The sequence below is a fragment of the Hyperoodon ampullatus genome (assembly GCF_949752795.1).
Source record: "Hyperoodon ampullatus genome assembly, chromosome: 9".
In the NCBI taxonomy this organism is placed as follows: Eukaryota; Metazoa; Chordata; class Mammalia; order Artiodactyla; family Ziphiidae; genus Hyperoodon; species Hyperoodon ampullatus.
The window spans coordinates 84,592,943-84,620,094 of NC_136922.1; the positions used below are offsets into that span (position 1 = coordinate 84,592,943).

The 27,152-nt window shown below is 47.8% G+C and overlaps 1 protein-coding gene across 1 annotated transcript; it reads right to left on the reverse strand.

The window, feature by feature from the left end:
* Window positions 1-4,462: 4,462 nt before the first annotated feature.
* Window positions 4,463-14,465, reverse strand: PAX4 (paired box 4; the record flags this gene model as incomplete). The annotated part of the gene is given in 15 exon segments (XM_079711845.1): window positions 4,463-4,519; window positions 4,521-4,583; window positions 4,585-4,592; window positions 4,925-5,066; window positions 5,335-5,390; window positions 5,796-5,865; window positions 6,222-6,304; window positions 6,493-6,648; window positions 7,207-7,282; window positions 7,609-7,824; window positions 8,108-8,291; window positions 8,645-8,833; window positions 11,053-11,133; window positions 13,064-13,226; window positions 14,441-14,465. Coding segments are annotated over 15 exon segments (1,569 nt in total).
* Window positions 14,466-27,152: the final 12,687 nt, after the last annotated feature.

The window sequence follows — 27,152 nt, forward strand, 5'->3', positions numbered from 1 at the left end:
ACATGAGCTGATGATAGTGAAATGCTTAGTAAACAGCCTGGCACCTAGCACACTCTCACTCTATCAGACGTCTCCCCCGATCCAGTTTGAATTCTTAGTAAATCTAACCTGTTGACTGTAGTCTCCCTGTGAATTCTGATGCAACTTTGCAGCGCTCATTGGATTTTAAAAAATCACTTCTACTGCCTTTTCCTATAAACTAACCTCACATCTGTCCTTGTGATCCCTCATCAAGAATGGAACAAATCACTTTATTCTCTCTCTTCCCACAGGATCTCACCAGGTTTTTCCTAAAAGCCAAAGATCAGCAAATGACCGACTGAAGGTTTCTATATCCACTTGCCTCCCAGGTCAATGGGATGCCACCTACCAAAATCCAAATCCTCCAGGAGAAACTACTACACTAAACTGAACAGGAACCCCAGAGTCAAGATCCATGAGACGAATATCTGTTACACAACTTTTCCTACCCAGTTTGGCAAAACACCTGTTTCAAGTAACAATACATCACAAAAGGCCACCCCCAAGACCCTGGTGTGCCTCTGACTTGTGAATAGGGGTGTGGATGTGGGTGGCGACTGAGACCTCAGTCACTCCAAGTTCTATCCAGAAGAGGGGAGACCAAATGGTAACCTATTCTTCTATTGATTCTCTGCATCCCCTCCAGAACCACTAGACTTTTCCCAGTGATCCCACGAGGATCCAGCCTTCCCCTGAAGGATTCAGAAACCAGATATGACTAGATGTCCTTTTGGCTTAGAACAAAGGAAGGATTATTAATGGTCATAACAGCTTATGCCTCTATAGCCCACCCTCCCTCCAAAGCTTACCAACCATCCCACCTTATCATTACCTTTGATCCAATCAGTTGGACACAACAGGTACTTTCCCCATCACTGCCTACCTCACTGTTTACAGGGAGCTGAGGTGATTTGCCCATGACTGGGACCTCTGATGCAATTCTTCAATTAGAGCAGACCCTAACGTCCATGGCTTTTTCCATCAAAACAGAGTTTCCAAAATGACTGTCATTCTTGCACTGTCTTCATAACTTTGGCTTTTATTTACCTACCGTCTACCCTATTAATGTCTTTCTTTACATACACTCTTAAGTACGTTTATTTTAAAAGGGTTTTTTTTTTTTCTTTTTTTTTTTTTTTTGCGGTACGTGGGCCTCTAGCTGTTGTGGCCTCTCCCGCTGCGGAGCACAGGCTCCGGACGCGCAGGCTCAGCGGCCATGGCTCACGGGCCCAGCCGCTCCGCGGCATGTGGGATCCTCCCGGACCGGGGCACGAACCCGTGTCCCCTGCATCGTCAGGCGGACTCTCAACCACTGAGCCACCAGGGAAGCCCTAAAAGGGATATTTTGATCACTATCATAAAATGGAAGACCAGAATCACTTGCCATGAATAGAAAGTGACCATGAAAAGAAATACAATGAAAACAAAGTGATGTTTCAAATCTTAGTTAGATTTCCCTTCCTTGACCAAGGCTCAGAGACTCCCTTTCCCTCTGTTCAAAAAGTAGATTAGCAACTGTTACAGAGGGGCTAAAGAGTAGGACCAAAATGAAAATTTTCTCTTTGACACAATCAGAATTGAAAGGGAGTGGAAAAGGGAATTTTTTTCTCATTGTTAACCCAATATTATATAAAGCAGCATCCAGACAGTTCCTAAAAGTTTCTCAAATACCAGTGATGCCTGACCCCTATTGCATCATCCCATAATCAGTGCCTGGTTTATAAGCCCACTGAGAAGGGAACCTGAAACCAGAACATGAGAGAGATTCTGTTTGGATAGAGGAAAATGACGTCAAGTTTCTGTAAGTATGTTTCTCCTCAAGAATATGAAAGAATTTTGTAAACATTTTAATCCAATAAAAAAAGGTTGCAGGGCTTCCCTGGTGGCGCAGTGGTTGAGAGTCCGCCTGCCGATGCAGGGAACGCGGGTTCATGCCCCAGTCCAGGAGGATCCCACATGCCACGGAGAGGCTGGGCCCATAAGCCATGGCCGCTGAGCCTGCGCGTCCGAAGCCTGTGCTCCGCAGAGGGAGAGGCCACAACAGTGAGAGGCCTGTGTGCCGCAAAAAAGGAAAAAAAAAAAAAAAAAAGGTTGCAAACACTAGAGACCAGGGCATCTCCCTTCCTGCAGAACATTAAGAACAGGCCAAAGATGTGGAGTGGAATACAATCTTCAGAGATAAGACGTTGGGGGGTCATTTAGTGGAGAACCCTTTCCTCAGCTTTCCATAAATACATCTACACACTCAGATGCATGGGCATGCATGTGCCCGGGGACACACACACACACACACACATTGGTATGCCCTGCTCCCCCAAAGTGGTCATCCATCCTCCACTTGAATGGTGCTCAGCCATGGAGCCTCAGATGACAGCTGCTTCCATTGCTGAGGTCAGTTTTGTTGCTGAAGTGACGGGCATATTCTCAGCTGTACTGTGAATGCTGTCACCCCACAAAACCTCGTCCATTTCCCTGAGCGGTCTGTCCAGCAGGGTCCCCAGCTTGAGGGGAGAGAAGGCAGGGCGGGGCAGGCTGCACTCTATTACCCTCGGAATTTCATTCTAGAGCTGTGCTGTCCCATAGAACTTTCTGTGCTGATGGAAATGTTCTATAGAATTTACTGTCCAATACAGTCACCTCGGGCACGTGTGACTGCTGGGCATTTGATTTGGGGCTAGTGTGACTGAGGAGCTGAATTATTCATTTTATTTCATTTTAATTACATTTTAATAGCCACATGTGGTCGGTGGCTATTTACTGAGCCCCACAGCTCTAGAGTATTTGATGATAAAGAGACTTCCTGAAGGACAACTTCTGCACTTGTACCTGTCACAGACGGGAGTAAACAAACATGCCCCCAGTCCCCCCCTACCCTGCTTTGCACCATCATCAGTCCATCCCCTGCTCTTCAAAAAGGAAAGAATTTGGAGGGATAAGCCCATCCCCCATTCCAAGTATCTCCTCTTTACCCCTTTCCCCCCATAGCCCTCTCTTTCCCTACATCCCAAGGCTTCCCAGGAGGAGCCTAGAGATTTCTCTGCAGGGAGACAAAATTGAGATGAGTTGGAACTTACAGCCAAGAAGCAAGCAAACATGCCCCAAGAGCACATATAAAGGGATGAGCAGAATTTTAAAAGGGTCATTTCCACTCTGTGTGCTGTTGTGCAAAAAAAAAAAATACATATGCAATTAAAGAGTTCATGTCTCTCCTTTTTTTTTTTTTTTTTTGCGGTACGTGGGCCTCTCACTGTTGTGGCCTCTCCCGTTGCGGAGCACAGGCTCCGGACGCGCAGGCTCAGCGGCCATGGCTCACGGGCCCAGCCGCTCCGCGGCATGTGGGATCTTCCCGGACTGGGGCACGAACCTGTGTCCCCTGCATCGGCAGGCGGACTCTCAACCAATGCGCCACCAGGGAAGCCCCATGTCTCTCTTCTTAGATTAAGAAATTATTATACATTTTCTTAGATGTGGTCATGGTATTGTGGTTATGTAAGAAAATTTCCCTTATATTTTGGAGATGCATGCTGGAGGACTCTGGGGTGACGTGCCACGAGGTACTATCAGTGTGTGTATGTGTTATATGTGCATACATGTGGGTATATGAGCACCCAAACACCAAGATAGATACATACCCACGTACATATGTAGATATATATATACATAGATAAATACAAAGATTAGATTGGATAGATAGATAATTGCTAGATACCTAGTTATATAGACACATAAATATATTAGATGATAGCTAGATAGTTACATAGATAACTAAATCATATAGATAGATGGATAGATGGCAAATTTTTTTTTTTTGGCTGTGCTGGGTCTTCATTGCTGTGCGCGGGCTTTCTCTAGTTGCAGCGAGCCGGGGCTACTCTTCATTGTGGTGCGCAGGCTTCTCATTGCGGTGGCTTCTCTTGTGGAGCACGGGCTCTAGGCGTGCGGGCTTCAGTAGTTGTGGCGCTCAGGCTCAGTAGTTGTGGCTCGTGGGCTCTAGAGCACAGGCTCAGTAGTTGTGGTGCACGGACTTAGTTACTCCGCTGCATGTGGGATCTTCCTGGACCAGGGCTCGAACCCGTGTCCCCTGCATTGGCAGGTGGATTCTTAACCACTGTGCCACCAGGGAAGCCCGATGGCAAACTTTATAATTGTTAAATATAGGGGTGGGATTATGAGTGCTCATGAGAAAAACATGATGGACAACAGAACTACTGCTAATTTAAAAGATGTTTTTATCACTGCCAACTGGAAGCGTCTTAAGGCCAGTGTGAGAAGTGGGTGGGCACGGCTTCTGCAATCAGGTGACACATAAGAAGGGCAAGGTCCACAGATGAGGAGGAGACACAGGAAGGAGGAAGGAGCAATGCTCTGCTTGGGCAGGCGGTATCAGATCCTCCCCATCCCATCTCCTTTCCACTCTGGACCGCCTCCCTCATCCCAGGCCTCAAAGTGGGGAGCCAGGCCAGAGCAAGACCTGATGGGTACCAAGACTGGCGATGGGGGCAGAGGAAGGAGGGGCAAGGATGGCAAAGCAGGAGTGAATCCAGGGAGCTCGGCTGTGGGGGGCAGGTAGCCTGTAGGGATGAAGAGAGGGTGAGCTTGGGCTTGCTGCTGCCACCCCACCCCTCAAAGTCACTGATGGGGAGAGGGGCGGACATCGGTTCTCTACACTGGATATACACACTTGAATCTCCATCCCAGCCCCTTTGCCCGCTATGGCCGTCAATGATAGTATAGACTCAGGGGTACTAGTCTCCCCAACTTTATGGGCCATGCAAAGAATGAGGAAAGCTGTATTGAGGTTCCTTTGATGACCCTGACTGGGGATCCATGCCCTCCGGTGGGTCAAGGAGTCAGTTAGCCTTCCCTACACCCTGCAGGAGTGAGGCCTGGCCTGCATTCTTACCCCAGCAGGGCTTGAGACAGGCTTGTGGTGGAGTGTCACTCAGACATCTGTCTGATGCTGTCCCCCAGAACCGCGGAGAGCTGGAGGGAGCCAAGGATTCCAGGGCAGGTAGGACTGCTGTGGACACACTGCCGGGGGATTGCTAGAGAAAGCAAGAGGAAACCCTCAGCTGCCAGTGATGCCTACTGTTTAGCACGACTGGGACCCCAGGGCTGCAAGACCCCACCCCACCCCCAGGGCTGTATCCTGAACAACTTCAGAGGGAGCCATTCACATGGTAAACTCTGAGGATGGCACTTTCTGGAAACATGTACTGTGAGGGCCCAGGGGAGTCATGCATTCTAGCTCAGGCACCCACTGGGAACGGGACAAGCAGTGATCCCTTCAGTCTTCCCCCTCTTCCTGGATACCTGTGCAGAGACGGTCCCTGGGGAGGCACTTGGTACAGTCAGGTCCTGGGAAGCACCTACAAGGTAAGGGTGGATGCACCAGAGGGAGGAACAGGGGTCTGGGGAGCAGGGAGTGGAGGTGAGAGGCAGGGAGGTTCTAGGAAAGGCAATGACTTCTGGGGGGGGGGGGGCGGTTGGAGATGGATGCTACAGCCCCAAACTGCCCTCCTTCCCAAGGCGGGGTCTTGGGAGACTATGGAAGAAGGATTAAATCCCAGGGATGGTAAACTGGGGGCAGTGCAGCCCTGAAGAGCTGGGACTGTGTATGTCCAGCATCTAACACAGGGTCTGGTGCATGGGAGGTGCTGAGTAAGTGTTTGGTGGTTGCATGGATGGATGGATGGATGGATGGATAGATGGATGGGAAGGAAGGAAGGGAGGAAAGAAGGGTGGGTGAGTGGATGGATGGGCAGAGAAATCACCTGGAAACCGCATTTCCCCCTTGAGCTTCTCTTGTCGGCGCCATTTGGCTCTTCGGTTGGAAAACCAGATCTGAGGAGGGCAGAAACGATGCAGCTGGCTGTGCGCTCCGAGGCCCAGCACCTACTGCTCTCACCACGTGTTCCTGACCTGGACTCGGGGTGCAGAGCCTTCCTCAGCCCTGCCGTCCCCCTTTCCTGCTCTGGCCTGGGCTCTCTGTCCCCTTCCTCAGTGCCAAGGCGTGGAGCAGACAGTGGAGGGGAAAGCTCAGCAGAAGCGCAACAGGAAGGAGCCTGTCTCCTTCCTGCTCCGAACCAGCCCGTCTCCGCCTCCGGCCGCCTTCGCTACGTCACCGGAAGCGGAAGCCTGCGCGGCCCAGGCGCTCTGTCCTTGCGGTGGGTGCACGCTGTGTGGCAGAGCTCACTCACCCTCACCGTGTCTTCAGGCAGAGAGGTGGCAGCAGCCAGCTTCCCGCGGGCCACTGAGTCAGGGTACTGCCCACGCTGGAACTCTGCAGAGATGGAGGCTCACACAGCAAGGGCGCGGGGAGAGGAGCAAGGCCCCACTCCCCGCCTGTGCCAGCCCCGAACTGCCCCACTCCCCGACGCAGGGGCGTCCACAGCCTCCAGCTCTCAGCCTCGGCCCGCAGGCCTCTGGGCCGTTGCCTCCGTGGCCCACCGTCCGCCCCAGCTCTGGCACCTTTCTCCAGCGCCTCAGCTTGGCCTGGGGAGAAGATCGTCCGATTCCGGTGGCCTGTCCCTGGGTGGGGACCCCTGGGCGCCTCGGAGCCACTAGGTGGCGTTGGAGGAACTGGAGCCAAAACAGCGGCAAAGGGAGACAGTGGCTGGTGCGGGTCTGTGATGGTGATTCCTCTGGTCGAATGGAGTCCCCACGTCCCTGGTGCTGTAGGCAGGGCACAATGCAGGGTGAGAGCAGAGCCGCACCGCTGGGGCATCCACAGTTACTCGGGGGTCGCCGCAGGGGCACTGGGTGGGAGGGGTCGAAGCCATGGTGGGAGCATGCTTAGCATGTGGGGGGAGACAGCCGCAAGGATGGGCCAGGCTTGCCTGATCCCACAGCACCTCAAAAATGCTCTGAGGAGCTGTGAACGAGGCAGGGGGAGGGTGTGGAAGGCCGACTCCTGTCTCCTCGGCAGATCCTGTGAACTTAGAGACCTAGGGAGCTGCGCTCTGTTCCAGGACCTGCCAACAACTAGCTGGTGACCTTGGGTAAGTTACTTCCCTTCCTCTGAGCCTCCATTTTCTCCTGCTAGGAGAGAATAAGACCCCCTGTGAGGCCCACTTTATTGTCTTGTTGTGAGGGTGATCCAAGAAAGAACAAGAAAGGAATCTGAGAACTGTAAAATGCTTAGGTTTGGCTCTGAACATCCCTGGAGGCAGCTCCAAGACCCACCTGGCAACCTGAGCTGTGCCCCGGGGAGCCTCTGGTCCTCCTGTATCGCCCGCAGGACTCGGTTGATGGAGGAGACCTGAGGATGTGGGGTGATGAGTGGGGAAACGGTGCTCAGCCCAGGTTGCGTCCTGAGGATGTTTCCCCAGTATCCTTTCTCTCCTCTGTCCCGGCCGACACATCGTTCCCAAGGGCAGCCTCCTTTCAGCCCACGCTTTCTTCTTCTCACCTGTCTCACCACCACCGCTTTTCAGAAGAGAAACTTCTGGGTCAGAAGAGAGCCCAGACGCCCCGCCCCCCAGCCTGGGAGGCCCCACTGCCAAGTAAGAAGGCATCTTCTTCTCCCTCCCCAGACAACCAGTCTGGCAGCCGCAGTTCCGGTTCTGGGGAGGGGTGGGCACTTACACTGGGAGTCTTGTCCTGGGTGCAAAGCCCTTCGGCGCAGAGCTGGCGTTGGATCTCCCAGGCGAAGAGGGCTGGGCACTCACCCTTCAGCTGGGCGATTCGAGCCACCACAGGTGGTGTGGCCAGGCGCGGCTTGCTTCCCCCAATCCCCTTGGGCTCCAAGACACCTGTGCGGTAGTAACGCCCTAGGATCTTGCTCACACAGCCATTAGATACCTGGGTCAGGTGAGAAGCAGGGACAGGTGAGGCATGATGGTCAGAGGGTGAGTGTCCCTGGGACAGAAGGAAGCTACCAGGCAAAGTGACACTGACTGAATCAGGCCCCAGAGTCGAGTCTAGCCTCACCTTTGGAACCCTGAAGCTCCCTATCCCAGCCCTCAGGGGAGCAGCCCAAGCCCCAAAGGCCCTCCGAGTCTGCAACAGCCCCAGACTTGCCTTAAAGGGGCCGCTTCTCCCTGCTTCTTGTGCGCATCACTGGGTGAAGGTCCCAGCACACTACCTTAAGGCTCCGTGAGATGTCACAGGGCCGCATCCCGCTGACGGCCAGCCGCACGATCTGCTGCCGGGTGTCCAGGGGCAGAGGCCGACCATTCACAAAGAGCCCCCCCAGCTGATTCACACTGCTGATCCCTGGGCAGGAGAAGGAGGCATCGTACCCGAAGTCTCCCCTCTCCCCAGCCCACCTGCAGCATGGAGGACCCTCCTGGGAGAGGGTTACTCAGGCCCCGCTAGCCTGGCTTCCCACCACAGAGAAAATCCTCCCTCCAGGGGACTGCTCCCCTTCTGTTCCCAGGGCCCCCCAGACATGCCACTTTCTTTGGGAGCTGGCTCATGGGTGAGCCTTTGCTCCTTGGCCACATGCACTGGTCCTCATTGTCTAAGGGAAGCAGGGTGGAGCGGGGAGGGAGTGACTGGGAGGGGCTCCCACAGAACGCTGGCTGAGGGCACATGAACCCACGTGGATGCAAGCAGAGCCTGGAGCCGTTCCCGCCCTCCTGTGCTACCCTGTTCTTCCCACTTCTCCTGGGCATCTTACCGTCCTGCAGCATGCTCCAGGCTGGGCCTCCTCACAGAAGGGCAGGAACTGGGAAGACTGGGGAGCGGAGTTCCTCCTGGGAGCTCCTTTTTTGTTCTTGAGGCTGGACCTGCAATAATCGAGGGTTCTTTGGGCGGAATCTCTTGCTTAGAATGGCCTTGGGGTGTTTTGTGATCGAAGATAAGGTTTCTAAAGTTTGCCAGTAGATTGGCCACGAAAATTCAATTTCTCTTTACTAAGCCTTTGAATTAAAACATCACAGAGCCAGCAGAGGCCTGGATCTTTCTGGATGTCCTGATAAGGGCCTGGAGGGTGGGAGGGCTCTTTCTCACATGTTCCATACAAGAGGTCAGGTAAAAATGGATGATGCTTTCCCTTTTCCAAATGGACCACTGTCGCCTCTGACCCCTCAAAAGCCTTATCAGCCACCAGGTGATATACTTGGGACCAAGTCCTGCCTCCTAAGCTCAGGATGCTATGCCCAGCCAGAGAGGGCACCAGGGACCAAAGATCTCCATCGCCCTGGTCTGAGGCTGGGGACCAGGTTCAAGGCTCTTGCCTTTACTCTCATGCAGGTCCTGACGTTCTGTTCTCCAAACCACCAGCCAGAAAGCTTCCTTCAGAGCACCTCATGGAAGGGTCTTGCTCTGGTTTTTGATACTCTCCAAGAAGGTCTGGGGAAACACCAGGGCTCAGCTCTACCCCCAGGCATTGAGGCTTGGGTCCCACCCCCTGGAAGTAGAGGTGAACAAGCCTGAAGTCCTGGTTTCTCCCGGAAGACACCTCTCTTGACAGCTTCTAACCCCCTGCGGTTGCTGCTTCCTGTTAACTCTGGAGAGGTCTAGATCTCATACTTTCAGAGCCCAAGTCTCTGGGACCAAACACTCATTCTTGCAACTACCGTTTACCGAAGGCACGTCAAAGGGGGAGAGGGAGAAGCAGGAGGGAGCTGTCTCTGACCTGTATAGAAGCCAGTGTGAGCATGAGAGAGTCTCTTGGCAGCCCGGGACACAGGTTGTGGGCCACCATGTCCGTCTTGCTTTTATCTGCTAGTAATGGGAGTTGAAGCCACCTCCGTTCATGCCTAGACCCCTGGCAGGGCTGGAGGTCCCCCCAGAGAATAGCTTATGCATAGAACTTTCCTGTAATAACCATGGCATCTTGGCTCAGTTAACTAATCTGCAATTATTTACTGAATAAGGTATTAATCATGAGCGCATAGCTGGTTGTTCAAGATGAAGAGAGTAAAAAGAATAGGGACAAGGTTTTTGCCCTCCAAGAGATTACAGTGCAACCAGGGAGAGGGGACCAGCGTGAGGGAAACAACAATGAACTCACAAAGACTATGGCAGCCAGAGCGACTTGATAAATTTCAGGAGACAAATCAGCTTTTACTCACTCCTCTCTAGACAGTAAGAGACACATTCCCCTGCATGCTCTCATCTTTCCAGAAAGTCAGGAAGGAAGGCAGAGGTTTCTCCAAAAAGAAAACTGAGGCAGAAATTGGGCTTCCCACAAATCAGGGGCCACCCAGGGAGTAAAGCTCAAGGAGGTTTAGAAGCCAGTCCCTCCTCAGAAGCTGCAATTTCCAGCTTCTAATCCTGAGGCTCTCTTTCTCTGCCTCCACCCCTGCTGCCTCCAAAGCAATAGAGAGAGGAAAGTCAATCCGGGGATGTCAAGGCTATGCCAGGATAGCAGGGGCAGGTGGAAGCTCAGAAAATCAGCCAAACCCTGAATCCTCGATAGGACTGTGTCCCCCCTGAGTGATCAGAGCTCAGAGGAGCTGTGGGGTCTCAGATTCAATATCCAAGCCTAAATCATCTCCAAACCTAAAATCACCCCAACTCAAAACAGAAAACCATCCCCGGTCACCGCACCACACATTTCCAACGTTCGTATTAACTTGTCTGATGAAAGAACTGGTCCTCACAAGGTGGGAGAGCAGGAGAGGGGGCTGAAGGGGCAGGAGGGTGGTGACTGCAAAGACAAAGGACGAGAGAGGTTGGCTTGGCCACACAAAGACATGGAACCAGCGTGAGAGGCGGAGCAGACAGTGAGCCTGCGGTGAGCTACCTGTTTGGTGGGGGGGGGGGTCTCAGTCTCCTGGCCTGGGCTCCTGAGACCCCTGCAGGCTCCAGGGATGGTGGTGGTCTGGTCCTGCTAACAGCCTCCACTCTGCTCCTGCTTCAGTCCTGCCAGGGGGTCCAGAGCCACAGAAAGCCCGTGCTCAGGAGCAGAGGGCAGCCTTCTGGGAGCAGCCAGTGATGTCACAGGCCATGAGCAGAGGAGAGAGGAGGAGGGAGGTGTGCATGGGGCTGACTGACACCGGCCCTGAGTCAGGGCAAACCACAGCCAGTGACCCACTGTGTTCTTCCACCGGAAGTCCTCGGAGCCCACCTTGTGCCTACCTGCCACTCTGAAGCAGGTACAGAGCCAGTCTCATGCAGGCCCCCTGGCTCCTGAGCACAACCACTCGGGGGCCAGTACTCCTGAAGGGAACGGGGAATAAGGAGGGTGGGGAATTTCAGACTGTGTCCCCAAGGCTCTGAATGCACAGAAGCCCAAACATGAATTCCAGAGCCACAGACACAGCTTCCTAGCCAGAATGCACTTCTGGGTTCTGGGTCAACTCCTGGGTCCTATGTGCATTGCTATAAAAGGTCAACGGGTGTATAGACCAACACCTAAATAGTGGCCAAGTTGGCTCATGGATCTCTGAGAGAATGCGGTGTGCATAGAGAGAGTATCACACATCACACATCACACCAGTTCCCAAGAGTGTCCTCACCAATCCTTCAACTGGCTCCTTGACTGAGGTGATGCCCAGGATGAGTTCTTGCCTGGAAACTGGGGTACCCTGGACTTTAGAACACTGGCAACAGGAGCAATGGAGGGAATGAGCCTCTGAAGGGAGTTAGGTTGCAGGTGGGGTGTTTATCCATTCCTTGATTTTTCAGGCTCCATTCTACAAGGGATTTGGTGCTTTTAGACTGTGAGTTATGAACGACACTCCTGTTCCCACAGAGAATACCACAGGTTATCTGGATTGTTGTTCAGGTGGGGGGACCAGTAGCTGGAAGGGAAACAAAGCCCCCAGCGCATGGAAGCTTTGTCGCCACCATGGTCTCGGGCAGACCCCTTGTGAAGGAGCCGGCATGGAAAGCTCTTTGGGTCCGTCGCATACCTTGGAGTCTGTGAAACCCTCTCAGAAGTCAGGCTGAAAGTAAGCAGGGTGTGGTGCTCCAACACTAGACCCAGAGTGGGGAAGAATAGGTTTCAATGGTAAATGCTTTGGTTTGGGGGGCAGGGGTGTTGATGTTGTATGCTCAACTTGATCCTAGGATTGGGAACTCTTATTCTCAAAGCAGAGCCAAGTATATCACAGAAGTGGGTTTTCTCTCTTACCCTGACATGGCCTGCCCTTCTCTTCCAGCCTCCTCCAGCATCCTCAGGCTGCAGCAGCAGGCGGTTTCAGCACCAGGGGCAGGACAGCACACGCTCTGGTGGCTGTAGAGGCCATTCACTCCCAGGGCAGCTGGGACTGCTGGTCCCTCTACTCAGCCATGCCTGGGGGAGAGGAGTTCCCAAGGAAGGCATGTGGTAGCTCTAATCTTAGTCCTCCTTTCATGCCTCATCCCTTCCTCTTGTTTTGCCCCTGCATCTGGGGGCCAAAGGCTCCATGCCCAGACCCACTATTCCCATAGACAGCTGTGTGAGGGTGGAGATAGGGGTGTCAGGGGGAGACGGGACAAGACCTGGCAGATGGTGGTGGCAGCGATTTCCCCCATAAACTACCTTCTCCCCCCGCCTTTACAACACACTCTTGGGTCTGAACAAACAGAGGCTTTCGACCCAGAGGTGATGGGGGGAGGGAGAAGAGAGGAAGGGCCGTGGCAGGGGGGCCTAGCCAGCCCAGAGGCTCAGCCACTCAGCCCTCTGCCCAACGCACCAGACTGTTTGAGGAGCAAAGATCTGCCTTCACTGTCTGACTCTCTCAACCTACCCACCCCCCAACCCCGGGCTTGGGGCTAATTGTCCCTCATTCACTGGGCCCAGGCCCCAGGCTGCCGCCAGCCCCTGCCATCTGCTCTCAATTATACATTAACTCAGAGGTCTTGCCACCCGCCAGCCAGCCTGTGCGCCCCTCTCCAGTCCGCCCATGGCCATTCCTGCTTGTCCCTCGCCCTGTTGTAGAGCCCTGACCGCTGGCTTCTTCTGCCCTTGGGAGCCCCTGGTGTAAAGCCCTGTTGCTATGGGAAAAGATCTGTCCTCAGGAGAGGCCGCTGGAGTTCCCCTGCCCTTTTCAAGGGGCCAGCAGACAAGACAAGCCCGTGCGTAAAGCTGGAGAGGGCAGGGCGCAGCCAGAACAGAGACAGACGGCTTTGCTCTGACACCTCACCCCGGCCTTTGGGCACTCACTGGGAGTGGAAACGCCAGTTCCAGGCCGTTTCCACCCCTCCCCGTGGCACCTCCCTGTAGGCTGTGGGGTTCTGGCTCCCATCTTCCCTCTCTCCAGCGAGCCCCATCTCCTGCCAGCCCTCAGCTTTCCAGAGCGCACTGGCCACCTCGCCAAAACCACTCGCTGGCAGCACATGCCGCCGAGTTTAAAGTCATAGTAGTTTCCTGGCTACAAAAACGTGGGGTATCTTCAAGTTCCTTGGATATTCCTAAGCTTGGTGCTAAATCTGCAACTGCCCGCATCGCCAGCCCTACTCTCCCAGCCCAGACCCCGCTATAACACTTGCAAATCCCAACGCTTCTCCGCTCAGCGTCTGAAACGCTGGCTACTCAGCTCCCTCCCTCTGAAAGTGCCACGGAGAGAGTGAAGAGCACTTCCTCCCAACTGGGGACACAGAAAATGTCCCCCTCTTCCCTCTTTTTCAACACGGGCCCCTAACCTCTGAGCTCAACCCTCCCCTTGTTTCTCCTAGGACCAGGCTTTGCCAGGTGGGGTGGGGAGTCTTTATTCCCCTAGACAACCCCCAGCAGAACTGGGGAGTTCAGGGGTTAGAGCCAAGGGCTCCAGGAGGCCAGGTGAGGAAGAGCCCAGCCCAAAGCTGCCAGGTCTGGCACTGTGCGCCTCAGACCTCAGTGGCCCATCACTTGTGGAGAGTGCATCCTTGGGTCCGAATGCACATCAGACCTGCCCAAGGGGAAGGGGCTGCATCCTGACTGGGGTTTTCAGACCCGCCTGGTGACCCAAAGTTCCATTTATTCCTTGGGGACAGCTAGCTCTGCACTCTGCAAATCTTCCCCGCTCCATCCCGCCCAACTTTGCATGAGGTGGAGGATCTGGGGAGGAAGATAGCATTCCATTTTTAAAATACATTTTATTTTAATAGGCTTTATATTTTAGGACGGTCTTAGATTTACAGAGAAATTTCAAAGATAATACAGAGAGTTCCTATACCCAGTTTCCCCTATTATGAACATCTTACATTAGTATTTGTTATAATTAATGAACCAATATGGATATGCTATTAATAACTAAAGTCCATACCTTATTCAGATTTCCTCAGTTTTTCCCTAAAGTCCTCTTTCTGTTCCAGGACTCCATCCAGGACACTACATTTAGTCACCAGGTATTCTGAGGCTCCTCTTGGCTGTGACAGTTTCTCAGATTTTTCTTGTTTTTGATAACTTACAAAATTTTGAGGAGTTGTAGAACATCCCTTAGTTTGGATTTGTCTGATGTTTTTCTCATGGTTAGACTGGGCTTATGGGTTTTGAAGAAGAAAACCGAAAAAGGTAAAGTGCAGTCCTCATCATGTCACATCACACGTCGACATGACTTACCTCTGTTGATGTTGACCTTGATCATCCGGTTGAGGTAGTGTTTATTGGGTTCCCCCACCAAAGTTAATCTTTTCCCCTCTTTTCCATACGGTACTTTTCTGAAGGTAGTCCTATGTACAACTCACATTTAAGGAGTGGGGAGTTATGCTTCACCTGCTTGAGAGTGAAGTATCTACATTGATTTTGGATTTCTTCTGCCCAGGAGATTTTTTTACTTCTCTCACACTTATTTGTTCAGTAATGTATGTCTGTCAGTATGGACTACAGATACTTATTTTATTCTTTGGAATATTATTATCCAATATACTACATTTTTTGTTGCTCAAATTGTTCTAGCTTTGGCCATTGGGAGCTCTTTCAGTTGCCTCCTCTGTCCCTTTGACATACCCCCATTTTCATGGGGCTCGGTTTTTGTTTTGTGTGTGTCTGTGTGTGTTTGAGTATCTCCTTATTTATCTTGTATATTTCCTGCCCCAGGCCTAGAATCAGCCATTTCTCCAAGGAGCTCTGGTCCCTTTTGTTGGAGAATGGTAGGAGAAACAAAGATCTGGGCACTGGGCCTCCCTGGTGGCGCAGTGGTTGAGAGTCCGCCTGCCGATGCAGGGGATACGGGTTCGTGCCCCGGTCTGGGAGGATCCCATATGCCGCGGAGCGGCTGGGCCCGTGAGCCATGGCTGCTGAGCCTGCGCGTCCGGAGCCTGTGCTCCGCAACGGGAGAGGCCACAACAGTGAGAGGCCCGCATACCACAAAAAAAAAAAAAAAAAAAAAAAAAAAAGATCTGGGCACTAGGCATGCTTGCTGCTACTGGGGTGTCAGTGCTTCTGGGTTCTTTCAGCTGACAGAGCAAAGAAATATACATGAGTGTACTAATCCATGTATATAGACATATCTATAAATAGTTCCATATGTAACCATTTGTATCGATATTAAACTAAACATGAGTTCATACTGATGTCTCCAACTCCAATCCATTATCACATGGATCATTCTGGTTTCCTCCCTTGCTTACCTGTGAAGCCTGTACAATACGTAAGTACAATTTATTTTACCTTTAGTCTTACAGACTCCACTCATTTCCAAAGTTACTTAAAACAAGTAACTTGATTTTCCCCACTCCCGTTCCTGAAGCTGTTTCATACATTTGTAATACATTTAGATTATTTAGTCATATTCTGCAATTCATTTTAGGATTCCCTGACCTCTAGGTAGTTTTTAAAACTTTGTATACATTAAGTTTCATTCTTTGTGCTGTAAAGTTCTGTAAGTTTTGATAAATGCATAAAGTTGTGTATCCACAAGTACAGTATTACACAGAGTAATTTCACCACCTTCAGAGATCCATAGTGCTTCACCTATTCAACCCCCCTCCCTCCCTGCAAGCCCCTGGCAACCACTGATCATTTTACCATCACTGTAGTTTTGCCTTTTCCAGAACGTTATGTAACGGAATCATACGATATGTAGCCTTTTCACACTGGCTTCTTTCACTTAGTAATTTGCACTTAAGATTCCTTCATGTCTTTTCATGGCTTGATAGCTCATTTCTTTTTAGCACTGAGTAATATTCCACTGTATGGATGAACCACAGTTTATTTATCCATTCACCTACTGTGGACATAAGTTTTCAACTCCTTTGGGTAAATAGCAAGGAGTACACTTGCTGAATCACATGGTAAGAGTATGTTTAGTTTTGTAAAAAAAACTACTAAACTGTCTCCCAAAGTGGCTGTACCATTTTGCACACCCATCAACAATGAATGAGAGCTCCTGTTGCTTCACAAACCCATTAGCATTTGGTGTTGTCAATGTTTTGGATTTTGGCCATTCTAATAGGTGTCTAGTGGGGTATATCATTGTCATCTTAACTTGCATTTCCTTAATGACACAATGTGGATAATCTTGCCATATGCTTATTTGCCATCTGTATATCTTCTTTGGTAAGATGTCCAGTTAAGGTCTTTGATCCATTTTTTTCATCAGGTGTTTGTTTTCTTATTGTTAAGTTTTAAGAGTTCTTTGTATATTTTGGATAATATTTCTTTATCAGATATGGTTTTGCAAATATTTTCTGCCAGTCTGTTGCTTACCTTCTAATTCTATTCACGTTGTCTTTCAAAGAGCAGAAGTTTTTAATTGTAATAAAGTCCAGCTTATCAATTATTTCTTTCATGGACCATGTCTTAGGTGTTGTATCTAAAAAGGCATCTCCATACCCATAGACTTTATTTTTTTTAGAGCAGTTTTAGGTTCACAGCAAAATTAAGAGGAAGGTACAGAGATTTCCCATCTACTCTCTGTCCCCACACACGCACAGCCTCTCCCATATTCAATATCTCCAGTTTGTTACAATTGACAAACCTAAGGTGTAAATTCTGTAGATGGTCTTTATAAAGCTGAGGAAGTTCCCCTCTATTCCCAGTCTGATGAGAGTTTTATCATGCATGGGTATTGGATTTTGTTCAATGCCTTTTCTACATCAACTGATATGATTTTGTTTTCTTCTTTAGCCTGTTGATGTGATGGATTGTATTCATTGATTTTTTTTTTTTTTTTTTTTTTTTTATTTTTTTTTTATTTTTATTTTTTTATTTTTTGCTTTATCACAAATTTAATCAGTTATATGTATACATATGTTCCCATATCCCCTCCCTTTTGCGTCTCCCTCCCACCCTCCCTATCCCACCCCTCCAGGCGGTCACAAAGCACCGAGCTGATCTCCCTGTGCTATGCGGCTGCTTCCCACTAGCTATCTACCTTACGTTTGGTAGTGTATATATGTCCATGCCGCTCTTTCACTTTGTCACAGCTTACCCTTCCCCCTCCCCATATCCTCAAGTCCATTCTCTAGTAGGTCTGTGTCTTTATTCCTGTCTTACCCCTATGTTCTTCATGACCTTTTTTTTTTCTTAAATTCCATATATATGTGTCAGCATACAGTATTTGTCTTTCTCTTTCTGACTTACTTCACTCTGTATGACAGACTCTAGGTCCATCCACCTCATTACAAATAGTTCAATTTCATTTCTTTTTATGGCTGAGTAATATTCCATTGTATGTATGTGCCACATCTTCTTTACCCATTCATCCGATGATGGACACTTAGGTTGTTTCCATCTCCGGGCTATTGTAAATAGGGCTGCTATGAACATTTTGGTACATGTCTCTTTTTGAATTATGGTTTTCTCAGGGTATATGCCCAGTAGTGGGATTGCAGGGTCATATGGTAGTTCTATTTGTAGTTTTTTAAGGAACCTCCATACCGTTCTCCATAGTGGCTGTACCAATTCACATTCCCACCAGCAGTGCAAGAGTGTTCCCTTTTTTCCACACCCTCTCCAGCATTTATTGTTTCTAGATTTTTTGATGATGGCCATTCTGACTGGTGTGAGATGATATCTCATTGTAGTTTTGATTTGCATTTCTCTAATTAGTAAAGATGTTGAGCATCCTTTCATGTGTTTGTTGGCAGTCTGTATATCTTCTGTGGAGAAATGTCTATTTAGGTCTTCTGCCCATTTTTGGATTGGGTTGTTTGTTTTTTTGTTATTGAGCTGCATGAGCTGCTTATAAATTTTGGAGATTAATCCTTTGTCAGTTGCTTCATTTGCAAATATTTTCTCCCATTCTGAGGGTTGTCTTTTGGTCTTGTTTATGGTTTCCTTTGCTGTGCAAAAGCTTTGAAGTTTCATTAGGTCCCATGTGTTTATTTTTGTCTTTATTTCCATTTCTCTAGGAGGTGGGTCAAAAAGGATCTTGCTGTGATTTATGTCATAGAGTGTTCTGCCTATGTTGTCCTCTAAGAGTTTGATAGTGTCTGGCCTTACATTTAGGTCTTTAATCCATTTTGAGCTTATTTTTGTGTATGGTGTTAGGGAGTGATCGAATCTCATACTTTTACATGTCCCTCTCCAGTTTTCCCAACACCACTTATTGAAGAGACTGTCCTTTCTCCACTGTACATTCCTGCCTCCTTTATCAAAGATAAGGTGACCATATGTCCGTGGGTTTATCTCTGGGCTTTCTATCCTGTTCCATTGATCTATCTTTCTGTTTCTGTGCCAGTACCATACTGTCTTGATTACTGCAGCTTTGTAGTATAGTCTGAAGTCAGGGAGCCTGATTCCTCCAGCTCCATTTTTCGTTCTCAAGATTGCTTTGGCTATTCGGGGTCTTTTGTGTTTCCATACAAATTGTGAAATTTTTTGTTCTAGTTCTGTGAAAAATGCCAGTGGTAGTTTGATAAGGATTGCATTGAATCTGTAGATTGCTTTGGGTAGTAGAGTCATTTTCACAATGTTGATTCTTCCAATCCAAGAACATGGTACATCTCTCCATCTATTTGTATCATCTTTAATTTCTTTCATCAGTGTCTTATAATTTTCTGCATACAGGTCTTTTGTCTCCTTAGGTAGGTTTATTCCTAGATATTTTATTCTTTTTGTTGCAATGGTAAATGGGAGTGTTTCCTTGATTTCACTTTCAGATTTTTCATCATTAGTATATAGGAATGCCAGAGATTTCTGTGCATTAATTTTGTATCCTGCAACTTTACCAAATTCATTGATTAGCTCTAGTAGTTTTCTGGTAGCATCTTTAGGATTCTCTATGTATAGTATCATGTCATCTGCAAACAGTGACAGCTTTACTTCTTCTTTTCCAATTTGGATTCCTTTTATTTGTTTTTCTTCTCTGATTGCTGTGGCTAAAACTTCCAAAACTATGTTGAATAAGAGTGGTGAGAGTGGGCAACCTTGTCTTGTTCCTGATCTTAGTGGAAATGGTTTCAGTTTTTCACCATTGAGGACGATGCTGGCTGTGGGTTTGTCATATATGGCCTTTATTATGTTGAGGAAAGTTCCCTCTATGCCTACTTTCTGCAGGGTTTTTATCATGAATGGGTGTTGAATTTTGTCGAAAGCTTTCTCTGCATCTATTGAGATGATCATATGGTTTTTCTCCTTCAATTTGTTAATATGGTGTATCACGTTGATTGATTTGCGTATATTGAAGAATCCTTGCATTCCTGGGATAAACCCCACTTGATCATGGTGTATGATCCTTTTAATGTGCTGTTGGATTCTGTTTGCTAGTATTTTGTTGAGGATTTTTGCATCTATGTTCATCAGTGATATTGGCCTGTAGTTTTCTTTCTTTGTGACATCCTTGTCTGGTTTTGGTATCAAGGTGATGGTGGCCTCGTAGAATGAGTTTGGGAGTGTTCCTCCCTCTGCTATATTTTGGAAGAGTTTGAGAAGGATAGGCGTTAGCTCTTCTCTAAATGCTTGATAGAATTCGCCTGTGAAGCCATCTGGTCCTGGGCTTTTGTTTGTTGGAAGATTTTTTATCACAGTTTCAATTTCAGTGCTTGTGATTGGTCTGTTCATATGTTCTATTTCTTCCTGATTCAGTCTTGGCAGGTTGTGCATTTCTAAGAATTTGTCCATTTCTTCCAGGTTGTCCATTTTATTGGCATAGAGTTGCTTATAGTAATCTCTCACGATCTTTTGTATTTCTGCAGTGTCAGTTGTTACTTCTCCTTTTTCATTTCTAATTCTATTGATTTGAGTCTTCTCCCTTTTTTTCTTGATGAGTCTGGCTAATGGTTTATCAATTTTGTTTATCTTCTCAAAGAACCAGCTTTTAGTTTTATTGATCTTTGCTATTGTTTCCTTCATTTCTTTTTCATTTATTTCTGATCTGATTTTTATGATTTCTTTCCTTCTGCTAACTTTGGGATGTTTTTGTTCTTCTTTCTCTAATTGCTTTAGGTGCAAGGTTAGGTTGTTTAGTCGAGATATTTCCTGTTTCTTAAGGTGGGATTGTATTGCTATAAACTTCCCTCTTAGAACTGCTTTTGCTGCATCCCATAGGTTTTGGGTCGTCGTGTCTCCATTGTCATTTGTTTCTAGGTATTTTTTTATTTCCTCTTTGATTTCTTCAGTGATCACTTCGTTATTAAGTAATGTATTGTTTAGCCTCCATGTGTTTGTATTTTTTATAGCTCTTTTCCTGTAATTGATATCTAGTCTCATAGCATTGTGGTCGGAAAAGATACTTGATACAATTTCAATTTTCTTAAATTTACCAAGGCTTGATTTGTGACCCAAGATATGATCTATCCTGGAGAATGTTCCATGAGCACTTGAGAAAAATGTGTATTCTGTTGTTTTTGGATGGAATGTCCTATAAATATCAATTAAGTCCATCTTGTTTAACGTATCATTTAAAGCTTGTGTTTCCTTATTTATTTTCATTTTGGATGATCTGTCCATTGGTGAAAGTGGGGTGTTAAAGTCCCCTACTATGATTGTGTTACTGTCGATTTCTCCTTTTATGGCTGTTAGTGTTTGCCTTATGTATTGAGGTGCTCCTATGTTGGGTGCATAAATATTTACAATTGTTATATCTTCTTCTTGGATCGATCCCTTGATCATTATGTAGTGTCCTTCTTTGTCTCTTCTAGTAGTCTTTATTTTAAAGTCTATTTTGTCTGATATGAGAATTGCTACTCCAGCTTTCTTTTGGTTTCCATTTGCATGGAATATCTTTTTCCATCCCCTTACTTTCAGTCTGTATGTGTCTCTAGGTCTGAAGTGGGTCTCTTGTAGACAGCATATATATGGGTCTTGTTTTTGTATCCATTCAGCCAATCTGTGTCTTTTGGTGGGAGCGTTTAGTCCATTTACATTTAAGGTAATTATCGATATGTATGTTCCTATTCCCATTTTCTTAATTGTTTTGGGTTCGTTATTGTAGGTCTTTTCCTTCTGTTGTGTTTCTTGCCTAGAGAAGTTCCTTTAGCATTTGTTGTAAAGCTGGTTTGGTGGTGCTGAATTCTCTCAGCTTTTGCTTGTCTGTAAACGTTTTAATTTCTCCATCAAATCTGAATGAGATCCTTGCTGGGTAGAGTAATCTTGGTTGCAGGTTTCTCTCCTTCATCACTTTAATTATGTCCTGCCACTCCCTTCTGGCTTGTAGAGTTTCTGCTGAGAGATCAGCTGTTATCCTGATGGGGATTCCCTTGTGTGTTATTTGTTGTTTTTGCCTTGCTGCTTTTAATATGATTTCTTTGTGTTTAATTTTTGACAGTTTGATTAATATGTGTCTTGGCGTATTTCTCCTTGGATTTATTCTGTATGGGACTCTCTGTGCTTCTTGGACTTGATTAACTATTTCCTTTCCCATATTAGGGAAGTTTTCAACTATAATCTCTTCAAATATTTTCTCAGTCCCTTTCTTTTTCTCTTCTTCTTCTGGAACCCCTATAATTCGAATGTTGGTGCGTTTAATGTTGTCCCAGAGGTCTCTGATATTGTCCTCTGTTCTTTTCATTCTTTTCTCTTTATTTTGCTCTGCATTAGTTATTTCCACTATTTTATCTTCCACCTCACTTATCCGTTCTTCTGCCTCAGTTATTCTGCTATTGATCCCATCTAGAGTATTTTTCATTTCATTTATTGTGTTTTTAATCGATGCTTGATTCATCTTTAGTTCTACTAGGTCCTTGTTAACTGTTTCTTGCATTTTGTCTATTCTATTTCCAAGATTTTGGATCATCTTTACTATCATTATTCTGAATTCTTTTTCAGATAGACTGCCTATTACCTCTTCATTTGTTAGGTCTGGTGGGTTTTTATCTTGCTCCTTCTCCTGCTGTGTGTTTTTCTGTCTTCTCATTTTGCTTATGTTACTGTGTTTGGGGTCTCCTTTTTGCCGGCTGCAGGTTCGTAGTTCCTGTTGTTTTTGGTGTCTGTCCCCAGTGGCTAAGGTTGGTTCAGTGGGTTGTGTAGGTTTCCTGGTCGAGGGGACTAGTGCCTGTGTTCTGGTGGATGAGGCTGGATCTTGTCTTTCTGGTGGGCAGGTCCACGTCTGGTGGTGTGTTTTGGGGTGTCTGCAGACTTTTTATGATTTTAGGCCACCTCTCTGCTAATGGGTGGCGTTGTGTTCCTGTCTTGCTAGTTGTTTGGCATAGGGTGTCCAGCACTGTAGCTTGCTGGTCGTTGAGTGAAGCTGGGTGCTGGTGTTGAGATGGAGATCTCTGGAAGATTTTCGCCGTTTGATATTATGTGGAGCTGGGAGGTCTCTTGTGGACCAGTGTCCTGAAGTTGGCTCTCCCACCTCAGAGGCACAGTACTGACTCCTGGCTCCTCAATTTGGGATGATTTGTTGTCTATTCATGTATTCCACAGATGCAGGGTACATCAAGTTGATTGTGGAGCTTTAATCCGCTGCTTCTGAGGCTGCTGGGAGAGGTTTCCCTTTCTCTTCTTTGTTCTCACAGCTCCCGGGTCTCAGCTTTGGATTTGGCCCCGCCTCTGCGTGTAGGTCGCCGGAGGGCGTCTGTTCTTCGCTCAGACAGGAAAGGGTTAAAGGAGCAGCCTCTTCGGGAACTCTGGCTCACTCAGGCCGGGCGGGAGGGAGGGGCACTGAGTGCGGGGCGAGCCTGCAGCGGCAGAGGTCGGCGTGACGTTGCACCAGCCCGAGGCGCGCCGTGCGTTCTCCCAGGGAAGCCGCCCCTGGATCCCGGGACCCCGGCAGTGGCGGGCTGCTCAGGCTCCCGGAAGGGCGGTGTGGACAGTGACCTGCGCTCGCACACGGGCTTCTTGGCGGCGGCAGCAGCAGCCCCAGCGTCCCACGCCCGTCACTGGGCTCCGCGCTTTCAGTCGCGACTCGCGCCCGTCTGTGGAGCCCCTTTAAGCAGCGCTCTTAATCCCCTCTCCTCGCGCAGCAGGAAACCAAGAGGGAAGAACAAGTCTCTTGCCTCTTCGGCAGCTCCAGAGTTTTCCCGGACTCCCTCCCGGCTAGCTGTGGCACATTAGCCCCCTTCAGGCTGAGTTCTCGCCGCCAGCCCCAGTCCTCTCCCTGCGCTCTGACCGAAGCCCGAGCCTCAGCTTCCAGCGCCGCCCGCCCCGGCGGGCGAGCAGACAAGCCTCTCGGGCTGGTGAGTGCCGCTCGGCACCGATCCTCTGTGCGGGAATCTCTCCGCTTTGCCCTACCCAGGTATGTGGGGAGTTTCTTGCCTTTTGGGAGGTCTGGGGTCTTCTGCCAGCGTTCAGTAGGTGTTCTGTAGGAGTTGTTCCACGTGTAGCTGTATTTCTGGTCGTATTCATTGATTTTTAAATGTTGAACCAGCTTTGCATACCTGGAATAAATTCATTTGATCATGATGTATGATTCTTTTTAGACATTGTTGGGTACAATTTACTAATGTTTTGCTGAGGATTTTTTTCATCTATGTTCATGAAACATACTGGTGTTCGGTTTTCCTTTCTTATGACATCTTTAACACTTTTGGTATTGGGGTAATTAATATTGGTCTCGTAAAATGAGTTAAGAAGTGTTCTCTCAGAGATCCAGCTTTGAGAGTGAGGACAGGTTTATCATGCACATGTACAGAACACTCAATATAAGTATCACACTATAATTGTCGTTACTACTATTACTACTACTATGATGCGCCAACAGGTGACACTATTACCTATTGACTGAGTTCACCCGTTCCAGCCTAGGACATTCCCAGCCCCACCCTTGCTGCCTTAATTCTGCACTCCTGTCAATTCTGTCTCTCTGCTCTTCAGTTTACCCTCTTGATCTCTGGGCTCATTAAGCCTACTGTATGAAATTCCTTCTCTGACCTAGAGTCACCTTATCTGGAGATAGTGGGGTGGCTATCTTTCTGCTGCCTTTGAAATATCCACAAACTTCTGCACTTTTGAAAGGGAAGAGGAGGAGGAGCATGAGTCATTGATGATCCAAGGTCTTTGCCTCTATGCTCTTTGAAGGTTGTGGGATCTTGGTCTTGGTCTCACTATAGAGAGGGAACTGAACTGTTTTAATGTGATCTAGTCATCACTGAAACTATGTCTGTAACAGGTCCTACCTAGGAAAGCTCAGTGCTCCAGCTTGGGTAACTTTCCACTGCTTAGCAAGACCCAAAGGCAATGGGGAAGACAGCTCCCTCCCCAAGGATAAGGATCTTACCTCGGTCCCAGGAATCCAGAGCTCATCATCTTTACTGTGTCCACAAAGGCCCCCAAAGCAACATCTGCTCAGCCCAACAGAAGTCACCCTACTACCCAGAGGACAAGCTGTGTAAAGACAGGTAATTATAGATCAAGTCTCATTACTGTCTCTGGCTTGGCAGCATCAAGCACAGTAACCAGGCTTTGAATGGTCCACATCCCAGGTTTCATCATCAGCCCAGCTGGCATCCCTTTCACCACCAACCCTCAGCTTACCTAATTCCTCTTTACTATAGTCCTCAGGTCCACTTCTTGCTTGCTCTTATGCTCTCAAGTCTCCACTATGTGAAATCAATTATTTTAACTTTCCCTAGACTGCTCCACATTTCTTTCTCTCTCTCTCTTTCTCTCTCTGTCTCTCTCTCTCTCTTTTGTGGAAGAAAGTGCAGCAGTGATGTTTCATGGAAGCTTCTGTTTACTCTCTGATTCTCTTTTCTTCTCCCACTATTCAACATTTAGATGGTTCACCAAAGCCCTCACTCTCTCCACCCACTATGCTGGTTCCTCTTGTCTCTTGGTACTTTGAGTTCTTTCTCTTAGTTTTCTTTCTATTTCTCATAATATATAATAATTATCCCAATCAAGCTGTATTTGGAGAGACACTGGCTAGAGCTGCTTGACCTCAGCCACGGGGGATCAGCTACTTGGGAGCCTGCCTGGGAGAGCCAGGTGGCCCTGCAGGGTCTGCACGTGGGCTCCCCCTGCAGCCTGCCCAGTGCTCTGCGTTTCGTAGGGACACTGAGTTTGATAGTAATTGTTCATAACCCAGGCTTCCTTCATCACCTCTCCCCTGAGAGTCGGAGCACTGTGATTGGCAGGGGAGTCAGCGTCAGGTCAGAAGGGGAAAAAGAGATGCAGACTTGGGAAAGACTTGGCACCTGCAAGCGCTCTGAGACACCAGTTCCCCTTCTAATCCGGTATCGTCCAATAGCCACTCTCCACACCATGAGTCTGACTTCCTCCAGGGATGGAATTGAAAAGACACGCTCTGGAACCCAACAGAGTAAAATCCTTTGGGTGTTATTATCCTTGTTAAGGAAGCTGGGTTTGAGCATAGAATTCTCTTTTTTCAGGAGAAAAGAAGGAATTTATTTTAAACCAACCAGTAAAAATATCAAACTATCTAACATAATTGCCCAAAGATACCAATCTTAGTAACTCAGAAAAAAATGATTCTGTTGGATCAGTAATAAAGAATGCTGATTTCACCTCTGGTATTTTCTTTACTTTTCTTTTTACATTGTGGGAAAATATACACCACATAAAGCTTACCATTCTAGCCATTTTAAAATGTAAAATTCAGTGGCATCAAGTACATTCACAGTGTTGTATATCCATCATTACTATCCATTTCCAGAATTTTTCATCATCGCAAATTCTGTACCCATTAAACAATAACTCCCCTTTTCTCGCTCCCCCTAACACTTGGACCTTTATGCTACTTTCTGTCTCTATTAATTTGCCTATTCTAGGTACCACATGAGTGGGATCATGTATTATTTGTTCTTTCGTGTCTGGCTTATTTCACTTAGAACGATGTCTTTGAAAAGGAAGTTCTTATGCATGCTTCCCTTCTCTTTATCACCCTGATCTCAAAAAATTAAAGCTGCTTTTGAAACTATTGGTGGAGGCTTGAGTAAGAACGGAGGTGTCAGTCTATGAGTCCTGGGCAATAATGGAGATGTCAGTCTATGAAGATGAAGCGTAGAAGCAAAACAAGTCTGTAAAGAGCAGACTCCCCTGGAGTTCCAAGTTCACATATCTTGAGTACTGGGAGAGCCCCAGTTGAGAGAGAAGACAAGGCAAGAGAATTTCATCAGCCAGTCCACAGAGATACCAAGCAATTCAAATAGCAAAACGACAGCTTGTCTCTCTCTTCCAGATGCTGGGGTTTCTCTGTACTGGAGGGTGAATCCCATGAGCTCTGGTCTGCTTGGAAAGGCGACATGAAGGTAGGGTCAAAATAGAGGAGTTAAAATGCCCAAGTGGGACTTCCCTGGTGGCGCAGTGGTTAAGAACCTGCCTGCCAATGCAGGGGACACGGGTTCGAGCCCTGGTCCGGGAAGATCCCACATGCTGCAGAGCAACTAAGCCCTTGTGCCACAGCTACTGAGCCTGTGCTCTAGAGCCCATGAGCCACAACTACTGAGCCCACGCGCCACAACTACTGAAGCCCGCATGCCTAGAGCCTGTGCTCCGCAACAAGAGAAGCCACCGCAATGAGAAGCCCACACACAGCAATGAAGAGGAGCCCCGCTCCCCCACTTGCTGCAACTAGAGAAAGCTCCCACGCAGCAACTTAGATCCAACACAGCCAAATAAATAAATAAATGATAAATTAAAAAAAAGACTGATAATATCAAATGCTGGTGAGGATATGGAATAATTAGAACTCTCATGTACTACTGGAGACAGTCTGAATTGCCACGCCCACTTTGGAAAAAGTTTGGCTTTATCTACCAAAGTTAAAGATATTCATAACCTATGACCCCTATATATTCCCCAAAGAAACGCATGTTCGTGGTTTTATGCGCTAAGTTTGAAGCACATAAAATATATATATTTTATAGCAATAGTGCCAGGAACAGGATTGTATCCAGTTTTTAACTACTATAAATAAACATTCATGAACATGCGTTTCTTATTATGTTATGCTTGTGGATTCTGTGGGTCAGAAGTTCAGAAAGGG